Here is a 15085-nt window from a genome sequence, read left to right as displayed (position 1 = left end):
CTTCTAAAATGTAGTCCAGCTTCCATGACACAAAAAAAGCTGAAAGATACCAGCTAAAATTTCAGACACTACTATACATAAAATTCCAGAAGTTTTCTGGAAGTTAATCATGCAACACAAAAGCAGATTTAGGAACAGAAGCAGTTACCAAAGTGACTTTACCATTAAATACTTTCCCAAAGTGGTGGTTGCTTTTTTTTTTCCTGAAACAACCTCTAAACCAGGTATGTTTATAAATTTAGACTTTCTGAAGAAGTATTTTTGACTGGGTTTAAGTGGCTCATATAAATACTACAATATTAAAACCAAGGACACAAACAGCAAGATAAATTTATGACAAAAGACACAGAGACTGTTATCAAACTTTGTCTGAAACTACAACAGAAAATTTTGTAAGAATCAGTTATAGATGCTGTGTTTTCAAGACAAGTTCATGAAATCACTGTTTGGAAATGAAATCAAGTTTGGCAAGGTACTGGAAAATAAGGTCTTCAGCACAAATCCTCAGAAGTTTGTTAGTGTCAGTGCCCTTTCAGAGATGTAACCAAGTGTAGAATTTGGCTTTGCCTACTTATGGATCTACATCGTTCATTACTGGTCACTTGTTCTATTACCCGTTCCATTAGTTACTACCTTCCCTTATCAGTTGCCCTGTTCTCGCAGAAATAGAAATCAGACAAATAACTATCGTAATCACTCTCTATTGAATTATTAAGGACTTCAGAACTTTAAATTTACACTGTAATTTCCATAATGTCAGTTAGTTCGTTCTCATTGAATTATGTTATATTTTTTTTAATAATTAAACTGTCTTGTATACACTTCTCTACATATTGACAGAAATGGGACAGAACAACCATCTCTAGTAGCGCTGGATGTTTAGGTTACTCTACAGCACTGTCATGCTAAGTACTTCCCACGCAACAATGAAAGACAAAAAGATAAAGTCCATTCTGCATGAGGAAGAACACAACTGCCTGTGGAAAAACAGTAATTTTGTTATTTGCAGGCAGTTCAGACAAGCCAATAGATTCTAATCACTACTTCAAAATTTTGTTGAAATTGACCTGTAACAACTTCTGTTACAGTAAAAGTTGAACTAAAATGGAATTTTAAAAAATACACTCAGTTCTTTGACTACACTTCTTAGGCTGACAAGAAGACAAGTGAGGAACCTGACCATTACAAAAGTACTCTTTTCTAAAAGTACTTATGTGGAAACACCACAATTTTAATACATTTTTGGCATCTGAATACTATACATGTAACAGGACTATGTATGAAATGTAAACTAAACATAACAGCATGTCCTTGCTCACATAAACAAGTATTAAGGTGGCCTTCAAGACTGATCTACATATTCTAGTTCTAATTATCTCAAAAAAAATCTAGAACTTTAAACAAAAAGGATGTGAAAACTCAAAGGGGAGATCTCCTACTGATTTTGAACACTTTCCAGTTAAAAGCCAGGAAGAAAAGATATTCTAAGTTCATATCAACTAACTTTCAGCAACCCAACTCCTACCCACTTCTTAAAGACCAACAGTAGATTGATCTACTTATACTTTGGACCATTCTAAGCACAAGTTTGACAATTTCTTATTCACAATTCATGAAATACTGTTATTTACTTGACATTCTCTTCCTTAAAAAAGGGTGGCATCTGGCATGCTCTGTTACTTTTTACTATGTCCTACAGTGCATAAATGAGGCCAATTCTGTACCAAAACTATGGACACTTTGAATTTATGTGATTGCCCTATTTAAATTAGCAACGAAGACAGGAGGAGCCAACTTTCCTTCGCCAGAAATGAGTCTGCTGAGAAGAACTGGAAAATCCTATGAATGGGATCTTGCTCTTTTCTATTCCTTTGTAATACTGAACTGGAGCATCAAATATTCCTGATCCTTAAAATCACATAAATAAAGCTGTTCATCATCTTTTTAACTGTTACCAACTTTTCAGAAGGACTGATGGATAAAGTCACCATTTCACCTTCAGGATATGCATCATCAGTATGGTTATTGATAAAGCAAGCATTTTTCTGATCAAGTATATTTCACATAATCGTATACTCAACACTTTGCTTGAAGAGGCAATAATGCAAGTGCCAGCTTCAAAAATGCTGATCACAAGCATTATTCTTTGTTGGAAGCAATGCCTGAGAGGAACCCAATATCATGAAATCATACAGTACCAACAGACTTATTCTGATGTTAATGTTATGACAGCTGAGTTTGCTGTTACGTTGTCAATAGCCGCATTGAATCCCCAATGTTGTGCCACAACAGTGTTTAATATGTTGACCTGGGCCTCTACAGCTTCTTTCCAATCAATTAAATCATTCTGTAGAAGAAGCCAAGTAGATTTCCTACAGAAAATGCAAGGAGTTAATATATTCAGTTTCAAGGGGAGATATAAGAGTTAGCCCTTAAAGACCTCATGGATTAACAGCTGTGATAGAGATCCCACACTTGCAACATAATAAAGCTGCACAGATTCCTAAATTAGGCTTTAAGATTAAGTGGAAGGAATGACCAAGGCAGTACAGTGAACAGTAAAGATTATGTTATGAGGTCATGCAAAAAGAGTAACAGCCCTCTCTCTTCTGCATCTGCTTAGAAAAGTCAAGAGTGCTTCTCCTCATTCATCTTTCCAGAAGAAAACACAAAGAAATGTGGAATTCCATTATTTCAGACAACAACCACACACAATGATGTGTGAGTGTTGCTGCCAAGGGCAGTGCAGCTGCAGTCCACAGTGCCGGAATAATCCATAGCACCAGTGTCTGGCAAGCCAACTAACAGTAACGCACAGGAGGCCTGTCAAAGGCCAGTTCTCAGGTAGAGCTGGTAGGACATGCTTTAGATTTCTCAATAGAGAGAAAAACAAAAGTTCATCTTCTGACTCCCAGAAACAAGGAACAAGACAGTCTGCAAGAATGAGTTTGAAGCTTAAATTATCCTTCCTGTCCATATATTCTACGTGTATTAAGACACCACATTTGACTGTCTCAGGTGCATAGAGTGATGAACTTTTGCATTTGTGCTAAAATACAATTCCCACTCACATTTTTTCTAAGTTGAATTACCATATATGAGTGTATTTTTGCATGAGGCAGGAGCTCACAACTATGGTTTGTAGGGCTCCCAATTTTTTTTCACTTAATCAGACGTCTATCACAGCACAGCACATTCAACACAGCCAGTTCTGATTCAGGCTACATATACTGAAGATAACTTTGAAATTCCATTAAAACTGAACAAAAATAACCAGCAAAATAACAAAAAGTCAAGAGAAAAGAAAGAGGGTACAAACTGTAAAAGTTTAAGAAAATATACTCAGGCTCTGAATTTTGCATTCTGAGGTACAATTTGACACAAGTCCACTCAAAAGCTACTCTATTTGAAGCAAAAAAGCAAAGCAGCCCCCCCACCTCCACCCCGCAAACCAACACAAAAATCTATAGAACAGGCACAAAATGGGGAATTGTTAATATATGCTCAATTAAGCTTTTCTACCATTGTGGGGGAGGGGGGAGAGGAGGGGGTCAGGAGTTGTTTATTGGGGCTTTATTACAGCATTTGTTAGAACAACAACTTCTGTGCCATAACTTCTAAAAGTACAATGGGTAAATCTGTTCCAAGTAACTGACTTCAGCATTTTAAAATATTGGCCTCACTGTACCAAAAAAAAAAATAATTGTTTGGACTTCCTGCTTTACTTTATTTCTATATGAATACATGAATTTCTTGGAATATATATTCTCAGATGTGAATTTTGAAAATGTATTTAACAAACATGTATTATTGATGACAGCTCAAATTAGGCTTCCACAAGACTGCAGGAGTACCAACACAAGATTTGTAGCAGCAAAGAAAAAAGGAAATGGAGAGTGCTCTCTGATGCTAACACACTTACAGCCCATGACGATATGTGCATTTTGCTTTTTTAAAATGTCTGTTTATTTTGGTATATCTTTATCTATGCAAGCTTATAGCTAGAGGGGGGGGTTATTTTTATTTTTTTAATGTTCACCTTTAGCTGCAGTTTCTTCTCTAAGTTTTCAATCTTCCTTTCAGCTATTTTAAGCTTCCTTAGCTCCTCTGACTCTCTAAAAGAGCTCTTTGGGGACAGAGACCTTGAGCGTTTCACAGGTGGTTCCTGGAGAATAAAACAAGGACATGGTTGAACTAGTTGGAACACTGGATTATGAAAGACATGCAGAATTAAAGAAGAAGTAATTTTGAATACTAATAATGAATTATAAAAAAAAAAAAAATCTGCATGGAATACCAGAGAAATAACAAGCAGAATTACCACAGCGCTACCACTAAAGGTTTCTCTGTGACTCGTTAATGAGAATATTCATTTACATTTACATTGTTTCTTTCAGAATAATGATGTCCCATTAGGGAAGACTAAAGGGTTATAGACTCAGAAATGCAAGAAACCTCATTACAAAGGAGGGGATAGAGGCTGGTCTAATTGCTCTATAAGGGTCCAAGGTTACACTTGATAGGACAACCAGAAACAAGAGGGAAAGGATTTTTTTCCCTTTGAAATAGTTTAACACACTGTGAAGTTGAAGGAACAATATGCTTGAGGAATATAAATACAACAGACAGTAGATCTTATACCATAATGACCATATGGTCATTAACTATAATGTGACTAACTAGAGACAAGAATATGTGTTTATATTATGTACAGCTTCATATAGCAATCTGGAGAAAGAATATGTAAAAGTAACACTTAAACTGGGCAGCTTTCTTGTTCATTCTATGTCATATCTCCTTATAGCAAAGGAAGAAAGGAGGAAAGGAGGAAAGAAGGAAAGAAAGAAGGAAAGAAAGAAGGAAAGAAAGAAGGAAAGAAAGAAGGAAAGAAAGAAGGAAAGAAAGAAGGAAAGAAAGAAGGAAAGAAAGAAGGAAAGAAAGAAGGAAAGAAAGAAGGAAAGAAAGAAGGAAAGAAAGAAGGAAAGAAAGAAGGAAAGAAAGAAGGAAAGAAAGAAGGAAAGACACACCTCATCAAATTAGACTTTGATTTTCTGAATAACTTTGGTTAAGGACAGAGAAATACTAACACACACTTAATACCAATAAAATAAAATGCTATTTCATAGATGAAGTCAAATAAAAGATTAATTGTGATTATTGTTGTTGCATGTTGCCATTTTTACTGTAAAATTACTGATTTACAACAAAAGCAATGCATGATGAAGTCTTCTTGCGTACTATACATTCCAACACTTCTACTATTCCATTAAATTCATTTAATCTAAAAAAGAATATTAATTAGCAACTGGCTTTTTTTTTGACGATTACCTTCCAGGAATATAGGTTAGAAGACACTGTATACCACACTTTCACTTTAAACTGTATGGGTTCCAAAAAGAAGGAAAAAAAAATCATGAAATATCAGAAAATAATAAAATAACATATTTAACAATTTAAATATTGCAAAAGTGTTTTTTTCTTGGTTTTGGGTTCTTTTGTTTCTGAAATGTGTCTGAATGAGATTTTAAAAAAAACCAAAAAACAAACCCAAAATGAACATCTGGAAAGAATTCTAGTACATTTAAAATATAACTGTCAAATGGATATATTTTGTATACTGCTGTCAGTCCCTTCATATAACAGAAGAAAATAGAAGAAAATTTCAAGGAAGATTTAAAACAGTATTTCAAAATTTATGGTTTTATGTTGTCAGTAAAAATTGTACTGACTAGAAGTATATCTCTTTGAGATAGCAAGATTACTGATTTATATTTTTTCCTAATAATTCTGGCAGAGATATCTAAAAGTTTACTTCAGTTAATAGACGCTGATATTAATCAGTAAAGATTTTAACATTGCACAAAACCAAATTGATCTTTCATATGCTGAAGCAGAACATCCAAAGACCAACATATCAAAAAACATACTCAGTAAAACCAAGATCTTAAAACTCCTATCTTCTGTATTTCCATACGAATGCACACCCATACTAATTCTTCCTAAAAATCCAGAATGTATTATTTTTCCAGAAATGTTTCCTAGGTAAACTTTTTTGTTTGTATACAGATGACTTGGAATTTACATGATCTCCCTGAAATCAGGGATAAAAGGTCAAAGCACAGCATTTCTTGCCAAAGGAAAAGACAACAAAGGAAAACAAGTGGACAAACCAGTATCACACTGCTAAGAATAACACAACAGGTTTTATACTTATTTATTTATATTTACATTTAGCCACTTGGGATTGCACTGTGACTCTTTTTTCACAGGGCCAAGGTATGGAAAACAACAGAGGAAAAACTGTAATTAATCACAGACATGGGAATAATTCCCTGTGAGAACAGCCAGGATTGGTGATATACATCAAGAAATATTCTATTGTTTGAATACGTTTTTACCTGTTTAGGTTATCAGACTAGAGGTCTGTGGAGAGAAGGAGCTGGGTCTGGGCTTTACAGCTGCACATAAGTAGTTTGAAGGCAATCTTTGCTAAGAAGGCAAACAGTTTAATTTTCCTACCAAGACAGAAAAGATTGTGTAGCAAAATACACTGTAATTTGATTGCCTGGGGCTGCTGCAAAACTCAATTTGGAAGATGGCATCTGTAATACCCTTCTCACAACTGCAAACTCTGCTGCTGCTGCCAGGTTTAAGCGTTTAATTTTTAAGTCAGTCCTCAAATTCTACAGTAAATCTAAATATACCCGTATTAAATATATACACAAATTGTAACATTTAAAACATTTCCTAAATGTTTAGGAATGACAAAAAGTACAGTTTTATGAGGAAGGAATGTTATTCCAAGTCAGTAAAGGGTAACAACAGAAGATTTTTCATCAAATGATCCTAAAACTTGTTTACAAAAGAAATAAACAGACTTTGTAATATTAATAGACATGAAACTTTGTGACAGAAGATTTAATGTGAAGAAATAGCTCGTAAGTGTATGGGGGACACAGTTGTAACTGTTAACAGAGGCACAGGAAGCAGAAAAAGGAAAGATACTTCTAAACAACCTTCTGTTACCTGTCTGCACCATGAAAGACACTACGGTATATGTCTGGAAATAGCCATGCTCTTGAATTCAACAGGTCTTGTGTTTGATGGAGTCCCAAAAGAAGTCAACAACAACAACAAGGCAAACAAGGGAAGCCAAAATTCCTGCCAAAACGTGGAGGACTTTCCTGAACACACAGATCAGAACAATGTCTGCCAGGATATAGCACTACAGACAGTGGGCAGGAATCTTAATATGTTTTTATCAGCTGAAGAAACAGAAGTGTTGAAGGTGAACCAGAAGCTGACAAGATACAGGTGAGAGGAAAAATGGTGAATTCTTGATTCACCATGTTTCAACAGGAACATTACCAGTACTGCAAGTTAACTTATGGTTTTTAGTATCTTCGCATTACAGACTTAGAAGAATGCTATAGAATGTGTATCAATAAAAGACAATCATAACTCCCATGTATAATACAGTGGGAAAGCTTACCTATAAAAAAACAAGGGCTGTATTACTGAATCCGCCAGCAGATATATGGATGGCAGTTTAATCAGGTAACCGAAATCATACATAGATCACAAAGTTACAAAGCTTAAGCTCCAAAAAGAGCTATAAGATAAGCAACTGAGTCTCAAGTGTTTGTACAAAATGGCACTCAGCTGTACCACTTTCCACAGAGACTGGGCTATGTAAGTACACATTTAACCATAGCAAGAAAATGACACCAAACATGTACATTGAACAAAAGCTTTTAACCACTACGTCACGTGTCTTGCAGAGTAAGTTGTTTCTATTCCTCTGTATGACAGTAGACAAGAGAACTGAATTTCTGCAATCCACAAAAAACACTAGGCTATAGATGTGTATATATCATTGAATTCTGCAGAACCAAACATAGGTGGAAGCATACAGTCATGTGGCCACACATTCCAGTTTATTACACTACTGGCATGTTTATATTTTGTCCCAGGTCCTTCTTTTTAAAACCTTTTCAATTACTACTTCTTCCAAAACCTGGTGCTTTTTAGAGCTGAAAGTAATCAAAGCAGTGTCACTCTATTCAGAAGTGATTCCATGTTTATTCTTCATATCCTGGAAATGCACGTAAGGATGGATGAAGGGTTAACAAGACAGAGTCTTTGTGAAACCAAAAGTATCACTGTTGTAAAACAAGAATTGTATATCCAACATATTCTTCCTGTGAAATCATGCATTAATAACTTCTGTCATAAAAGACTGAACAACAAGGTAATCGGAAGATATATCACTGCAAGGGAAAATCAGTACAGACAGCAGTACTACTTATTCTACTTCGTATGTATATTTTGTGATCCTGAAGCTGGAATGTTCCTACAATTTTCCTTACTGTCTTGCCTAAATACAAAAGATTTGTAGCCTGTGAGATTAGTTCCCAAAAGTTTTATTAGACACTGCATGCACATATGAAAAAGTGCACATATCAAAACCCCTGAGTACTGAAACAGCATGATTAGGATCTACGTATCAAAACAGGAGAAGATAGTCTACAGTAGCCTTTAAAAGGTTCATACTTACTTTTACTCAAGGGAGTGTAATTGCTTTATTCCTGAAACAGTGAGCAGTCCATGACAAACACAGTACTCTCGTTTACATTACTCTGAGCAAACAAGAAGTAACATTGTGGTGGGGATAACCTTGGCAATGGGTCAAACACCCACCCAACTGCTCGCTCGCTCACTCTCCTTCCTCACAGGACAGGGGGAGAAAATAGGATGAAAAAGCTCATGGGTTGAGATGAAGAAATGGAGATTGCTTACCATTTGCCATCATGCGCAGACTCAACTTGGGGAAAATTGATTTAAGCTATTGCCACTTAAAACAGATTTGGGTAGTAAGAAATAAAGAAAATATTAAATCAACACCTTCTATCCCACCCTGCTTACCAGGCTCAATTTCACTCCTGACTCCTCTACCTCCCACTGAGCAGCACAGTGGAAGGGGGAATGGGGGGTTACAGTCAGTCCAGAACAGCTCCTCTCTGTCACTCTTTTCTCCTCATTCTTTTCCCATGCTCTACATGGGCATTTCCACAGGCTGGAGTCCTTCAGGACAAACCTGCTCCAGAGTGGATCTTCCATGGGCCACACAGTTCCTGTCAGCAGAACCTGTTCCAGCATGGACTCCTCTTCACATGCTGTGGTTTCCATGAGGGAATATCCATCTGCTCTGGTGTGGGCTCCTCCACAAGCTACAGTGTGGGTATCTGTCCCATGATGGTCCTCTCCAAGGGCCGCAGGGAAATACCAGCTCTGACACTTGGAGCATCTTCTCCCTCTTCTCCTTCACTGACCTTGGTGTTCTCAGGACAGCTTCTCACCTTATATTCTTCACTCTACACTGTCTGCACAGTATTTTGTCCTTTCTCCACATCTTCACAGAGGCACCACAACATGCTTCTAAACAAATATTCTAAAATATGTCTTTTTCCTAAAATAGCATACAGTGCAGGATACTGAGAAAGAACAAGCCATACAATCTCTTAAGGGAAATGTTATGGATACCAAATGTGGGGAAACCAGGAGATTCCTAAGGAAGCAGGACATCATGGTCCTTATACCACACAGAAGTATGTTCTATTTGCTTCCTTGCTACAGAAATGTCTTCCAAGTTTCTCACATTCTGTACAATTGTAATAATAATAAAAAAAACTAGATGAGGAAGAGACTGAACACGCTGAGAAACATCATGACTTTGGCTAATTTAATAAATCAATTTAAGCCATAGAATCACTTATGGATCTATTTAATTAGCTATAGTTTATAGCTGTTACTGTTACCTGGTACCTAAATTTAATAGCAAGCCATCATGAGGCAGTCCAGCAGTATACAGAGTAATAAAAAGTCTTAAGTATAAACTCCAAAAGGACATTGTTGTCATTCTTCATATTGAAAAAAAAAAGTCATCCTTCAAAAATAAAGGATTTTTAACAAAAGGTATTTTTCACTTATAAAATCATCATAATAGCCATTTATATTTCTCTCATTTTCCTTCCAGGGAAAGATGGTCATTCTGATAAACACAACAAAATACCCCAAAAAATACTCATTTTAACGAACCTAGAATAATTTATCCTTCAAATACTTCTTTTAATTAAGAATCCCTTATTCAGTATTTAATAAGGCAAAACCTTCTACTCCCAACAGCTATTTTAACAAGTATTTTAACAAGAACCATTCAAGTAAGCTTCCAGAATTATAAGCAGCATCAACAGATATTAAAATTATTATCTGGACCCTTGAGCAAAAATGTTTGGCTTTACCAGCTTGACTTAGAGACAAACACACAAGACAATAAAAATATCCCACCTCATGTTTTCTTCCTGTCCGTCTATTGCCGCTTTCCAGAGTATCTGTAGTGTACAAATTATGCTCTGCCAGGTTAAAACTTCTTTTTTTCAATTTTTCCTGTAAAAGCTTGATTTCAGATTTTTGCATTGTAATAAGACACTCTAGGTCACTTAAAGAAGGTTGTTGAAATACCTAGAAAATGACAGTACACATGTATTAGTAACAAAAAATCAGAAGCATAAGAAACCATTTAGATGAAACTGCCTAGAGAAACACAACATTACCAAGTTTCACAGGAATGCGTGAGAGCTGGAAATAATTCTGCTTTTGAAAATGACTCATGAATACATAATCAAAACCAGACTTCAAAGTGTTAACTAAATATTTTCCCACCATCACCACTGTATTTTCCCAATCCATATACACAGTCTTAACAATGGTTGGTTTAAACAGATATCTCTTCCACAGCAACTTAGTCTACTATGGTAATTTGTATCTCGCGTAGTGTCAAAATTTCTTGACAAAATAGTTTACCTCCTAGACCTGTTTCTGGTGAAATTTCAAGTTAGTAAGTATCACTGGCCTATCAAAAATGGGGGAAAAAAACCCTTAACTGCATATTCTGTCAATAAGGTTATGCTTTAAAAGTGCCCCAGTAAAGTACCTCTTTAATGCAAATCTGCAACACATATCCACTATGTCCATAAACTCAGAGAGCACAAATGTTGTGGTCAAATCGAAGACTTAAGAGAAAAAACTGACTAATTCTAAATCACAGTGTTACTCAACTCAAGACAAATATGTCATTTCACGAAGCCATTGAATCCCAGGACCCTTCCCAGCTATCAATCCGTTCACAGCAATTCCTTGGAACAATACAACACTGCTGCACACTCCTCACCTTGGCCCTGTTACAAAACCTGTTCAGACAAAAACACGTTTTCATTGGCACCAGCTATCTCTAATTCACAGACCCCATGTCCAGCAGTGTACTCACATGTGTACACATGACCAAAAGTGAATAAATGACTCCTTGTCAGCTGAATTTTCATTAACCGCCTGCGATCACACCCCACTGCATTACAACCACAAGGCAACACAACCTTAGCTTAGAATAAGCAACAGCAATATGCCTGTTGTGGCAGTCTATGGCAATCACAAAGTGAAATGCTTTAGCTCAAACCTCCTCCACACTGCTTTAAGGCTGGGGATAGACATTCACCTTGCAACAGCTGTGCCAGACAAAGATAATATAACTCCCAGATGGTCAATGCATCCAGGCAGCTGGAGGTTAGCACCCCAACACTATTGCTGAAAGAAGGGACGGCACAAACCCTCTCCCTAATAGATTGCATAAATAAAAGGGCAGATCAGTTTAAAAAGTCAATGCAAGTGGCTTGAGCTGACCCAGCTGACCTTGCGCTGCACTGATTAGGGCAAACTCATGAAACCTGTATTGCCAGTGGTGCTCTGACATCAATGACAAGCAGCTAGGGAACAGGAAAGTCTTCAATCCACAAAGCTTGATTCAGAGAACAACTTTCTGAAGACTAAAAGGTTTATTTTACTTCCCCAGTTAGCCAAGTTCTGACAACCTGACTTGTCTGCAACTGTTTGAGGATATTCTTAAGCCAAATACTCATTTCAATAGAGAAGAAGGAATTTGGTACAATTATCACTTGCTCCTACTATCTCAATTACCAGTATGTCCCAAGTAAAACAAATCAGGTATACTGACAAAAATCAGAAAAGACAGTGTAAAAAATGTTAAACAAACAAACAAAAAGTCTCCAAATTCGCACCAATCAAGAAAGGAGATGGTCCAAAGTTGAATAAAATCAAGCAAGCAAACATCCCAGTTCATTTCCCGTTTGACAGAAACAGATTAATGGGCATAGCCATTTTATTTATTTCTACGCAGAATATGAAGCTTTTCGTAAACTATACTATAAATACACACTTTCTATAAATAAATCCCAAATTAGAAATACCAAGCATTTATTTCAGAAAAAGCGCAACTCTTCATACAGCAAAAAAGTAGAGGAAAATTGTCAGAGAGTAAAAGTTGCCAATGCTTTTGCTTTTTCTTAAATAATTTCTGTTGCTCATTGTGCATAATTTAGGCCATATGTAGTTGCAATCAGATGTCATTTCTACAAATCATCAGCAAAAAGCCAGTTATTAACTGAAAGAAAGCTCTACACTGGGGGGGGTGGGGGGGTGGGGGGGTGGGGTGCGGGTGCGGAAAGGGACACCAAAAAATAAGGAGCAGACAAGCCATGCACTGAAAAGAACATTTAAAAGAAACCTGAGGGGGGGTTTATTCATTTGACCAAAACCTTAGCGCTATATAGAAAGGAAAAAAAAATCCAACAAAACACAGGAGACGTAAATAGTGCCAGTAGATATGGGAAATGTAGTTATACTTAAGTTTGGGGTTTTTTTACCTGAACTTTATTCTTTCTTATTAAGAGAGAAATACACCTACCAACTTCTCCCACTTTATTGATTTCTCTAGCGGTATGTAAAGAAAAAAAAAAAAAAGAAAAAAAGACTTCTACATGTAAACGTAGGCTGTGCTATTACATTAGTAACCAAAAAGGAATCAACAGCTTCAATCTGTTCTAATAATTTTAATTTGTATTACTTCTACTTTAAAAAAAGTCTACGACTCTTATATGTTCACAGAATTGTTTAGATTGGAAAAGAACTTTAAGTCCAACTGTTGTTGCTGACTTTTAAACCATGAGAATTACACATATTTAGCTAAAGATTAACTTCTTACTGTATCATTACTTTTTAATTTCTTCTTTCAAAAATGTAATGCAGAGTGTTTTGACATGTAAATTTAAGAGTCACAAAATACATAAATCCTTACTCCTCTATGTCAGTGAAGTTCTGCTACCAACTTTAATAGGACCAATACATGAAAAGTGCTCATTATTCTGGGTTTCTTTTCCCCCTACTCTTTTTCTTCTCCTAAAGGAGATCTCTAGAAATTACCATGCTGCAATACTTATTTTGAATTAAAATACTGTAAAGGCAGAACTTCTAATAAAAATTTTACAGTAGTCTTTGTGCACATGAATATACACACATATTTCTTGGAAAACTTAACCCAACAAAACCAGTCTTAGGTGTTAACTTACACCACCAAAATACCTGTTTTTACCCTCAAAATATTCAGCAGATCACTGTTGCCAGTACACTGTTGCCAAATTATATAGCAAGGTCTGTACCTTGCTATATAATTTGGCTATACAATATCCTCCAAACCGGCTCAATTTTTTTAAGTATGCGTATGAATTTTCTTCACTTTCAGGTATTCTAAGAATCCAGATGTAACCTGAAAAGATCCACAGCTTCTGTCTCAGAACTATCATTGTAGATCTTTGGCCTTACGAACTGAAATAGTAATTAATTTTAAGAAAGAGTTCCATGAAGGTTTACTTCCTTAATTCTATTCTGAATTCTATGTCTAAAATTAAAATTTCCCTGAGACAATCGTTTCAGTGTACACATAACTTCTTCACCTCTTCACAGACTATCCACCCACACGTTGCGTGAATCAAATGATGGCTTTCTCTCAGGATTAAGCATCTTAGATTAGATTCCACCTGCATTATGAAGCCTAGCTTAACAGAATAACGGTTTCTTCTTTCACTTAGCAAAATCAGTGTATATTATATGCTATTTTATCACAACAGATAACATGACTTTTTCATACTCAAACTCAATTTAACATGCAAAACCTAAACTCCAAATACATGTCAGAGGCTTATTTATGTTTTAAACAACAAATACAATCAAGAAAATATTTATTTCTACCAAGCAGATCTCCCATTCCTCTTAACGCTTACCTGGCTTTTCAAAGTAAGACACGGCTAACGTCTTCTGGATGAATCAGTCAAGATGAAGCACAAGCGCCTCTTTACCACAAAGCTGCACCACTAGAGGAACCATCCTCACTGTACTTAGGGAAGGGAATCCAAGGCCATCTTTTCAATGCCACTGTTGTCACAGATCACAAACAGTGCCAAACAATATGGAGAAAACAGAGCTATACTCCACCATACTTCTATTCTGCATGACCTTTCTGAACCAGCAAAAGAGAGCAGGTGTCAAGATAACAGATACCGAAGAGCTTCAGAACTAGTAACACAGCCTTACCTGTACACCAGCTCCCCCTCAACTTCCTCAGCACAAAGCCGTGCTAACACAGTACTAAAACCACCAGCTAGGAGAAGACAGAAAAAGCCTGCAGAGTTTTTCTGTAAGCAGATGCAAGCTCACTCTGCTCCAACCACAAACTGGCCAAAAGGCACAGAATGGCTTAGTAGACTAACATACATTTCATCTCAGCAACACAATAGAGTTTACACACACAGCTCAAACTTTACCAGAAAACCTGAACTAAAGAACAGAATTGTTGACCTACAGCAACCAACTGGCCCATGACCCATATCCCAAAGTTTTCTTCCAGTCTAACTCCAGGAATACAGTGCCATATGCCACACAAAGCCATGACCCAGGAAACATCCAGAAGTTTATGTAGGAGAAATACAAATCACTTCCCAGGTTTCCTCTTACTCTGTTACTGAGTCAGCTAGCTGGACAACTAAGTCACAAGCAATACTCACCTCAGCATCCTTTGCAAGCTCCTTCTTTTTACAGCTTGGAAATCCAATCATCACAGCCTCATCTCTACTTATTGCACATACTTCCAGGATGGGCACCAGTAATGAACTAATGAAGA

General features: G+C 36.4%; 1 protein-coding gene across 3 annotated transcripts in view; it reads right to left on the bottom strand.

Moving 5' to 3' along the window:
* The window catches only part of CNTLN (centlein), a 197755-nt gene that overhangs the window by 96116 nt on the left and 86554 nt on the right, over nucleotides 1-15085 (bottom strand). For all 3 annotated transcript variants that reach the window (XM_080371891.1, XM_080371890.1, XM_080371892.1), the window contains 2 exons: nucleotides 10348-10521; nucleotides 4040-4165 (listed from right to left, as the gene is read on the bottom strand). In XM_080371891.1, the coding sequence (XP_080228017.1) occupies nucleotides 4040-4165; nucleotides 10348-10521 (300 nt within the window). The remainder of the gene's footprint in view (nucleotides 1-4039; nucleotides 4166-10347; nucleotides 10522-15085) is intronic.

Source organism: Falco punctatus (assembly GCF_963210335.1).
Source record: "Falco punctatus genome assembly, chromosome: Z".
Taxonomy (NCBI): domain Eukaryota; kingdom Metazoa; phylum Chordata; class Aves; order Falconiformes; family Falconidae; genus Falco; species Falco punctatus.
The sequence above is the reverse complement of the archived record's forward strand: the minus strand, read 5'-3'. Positions and strand labels throughout refer to the sequence as shown.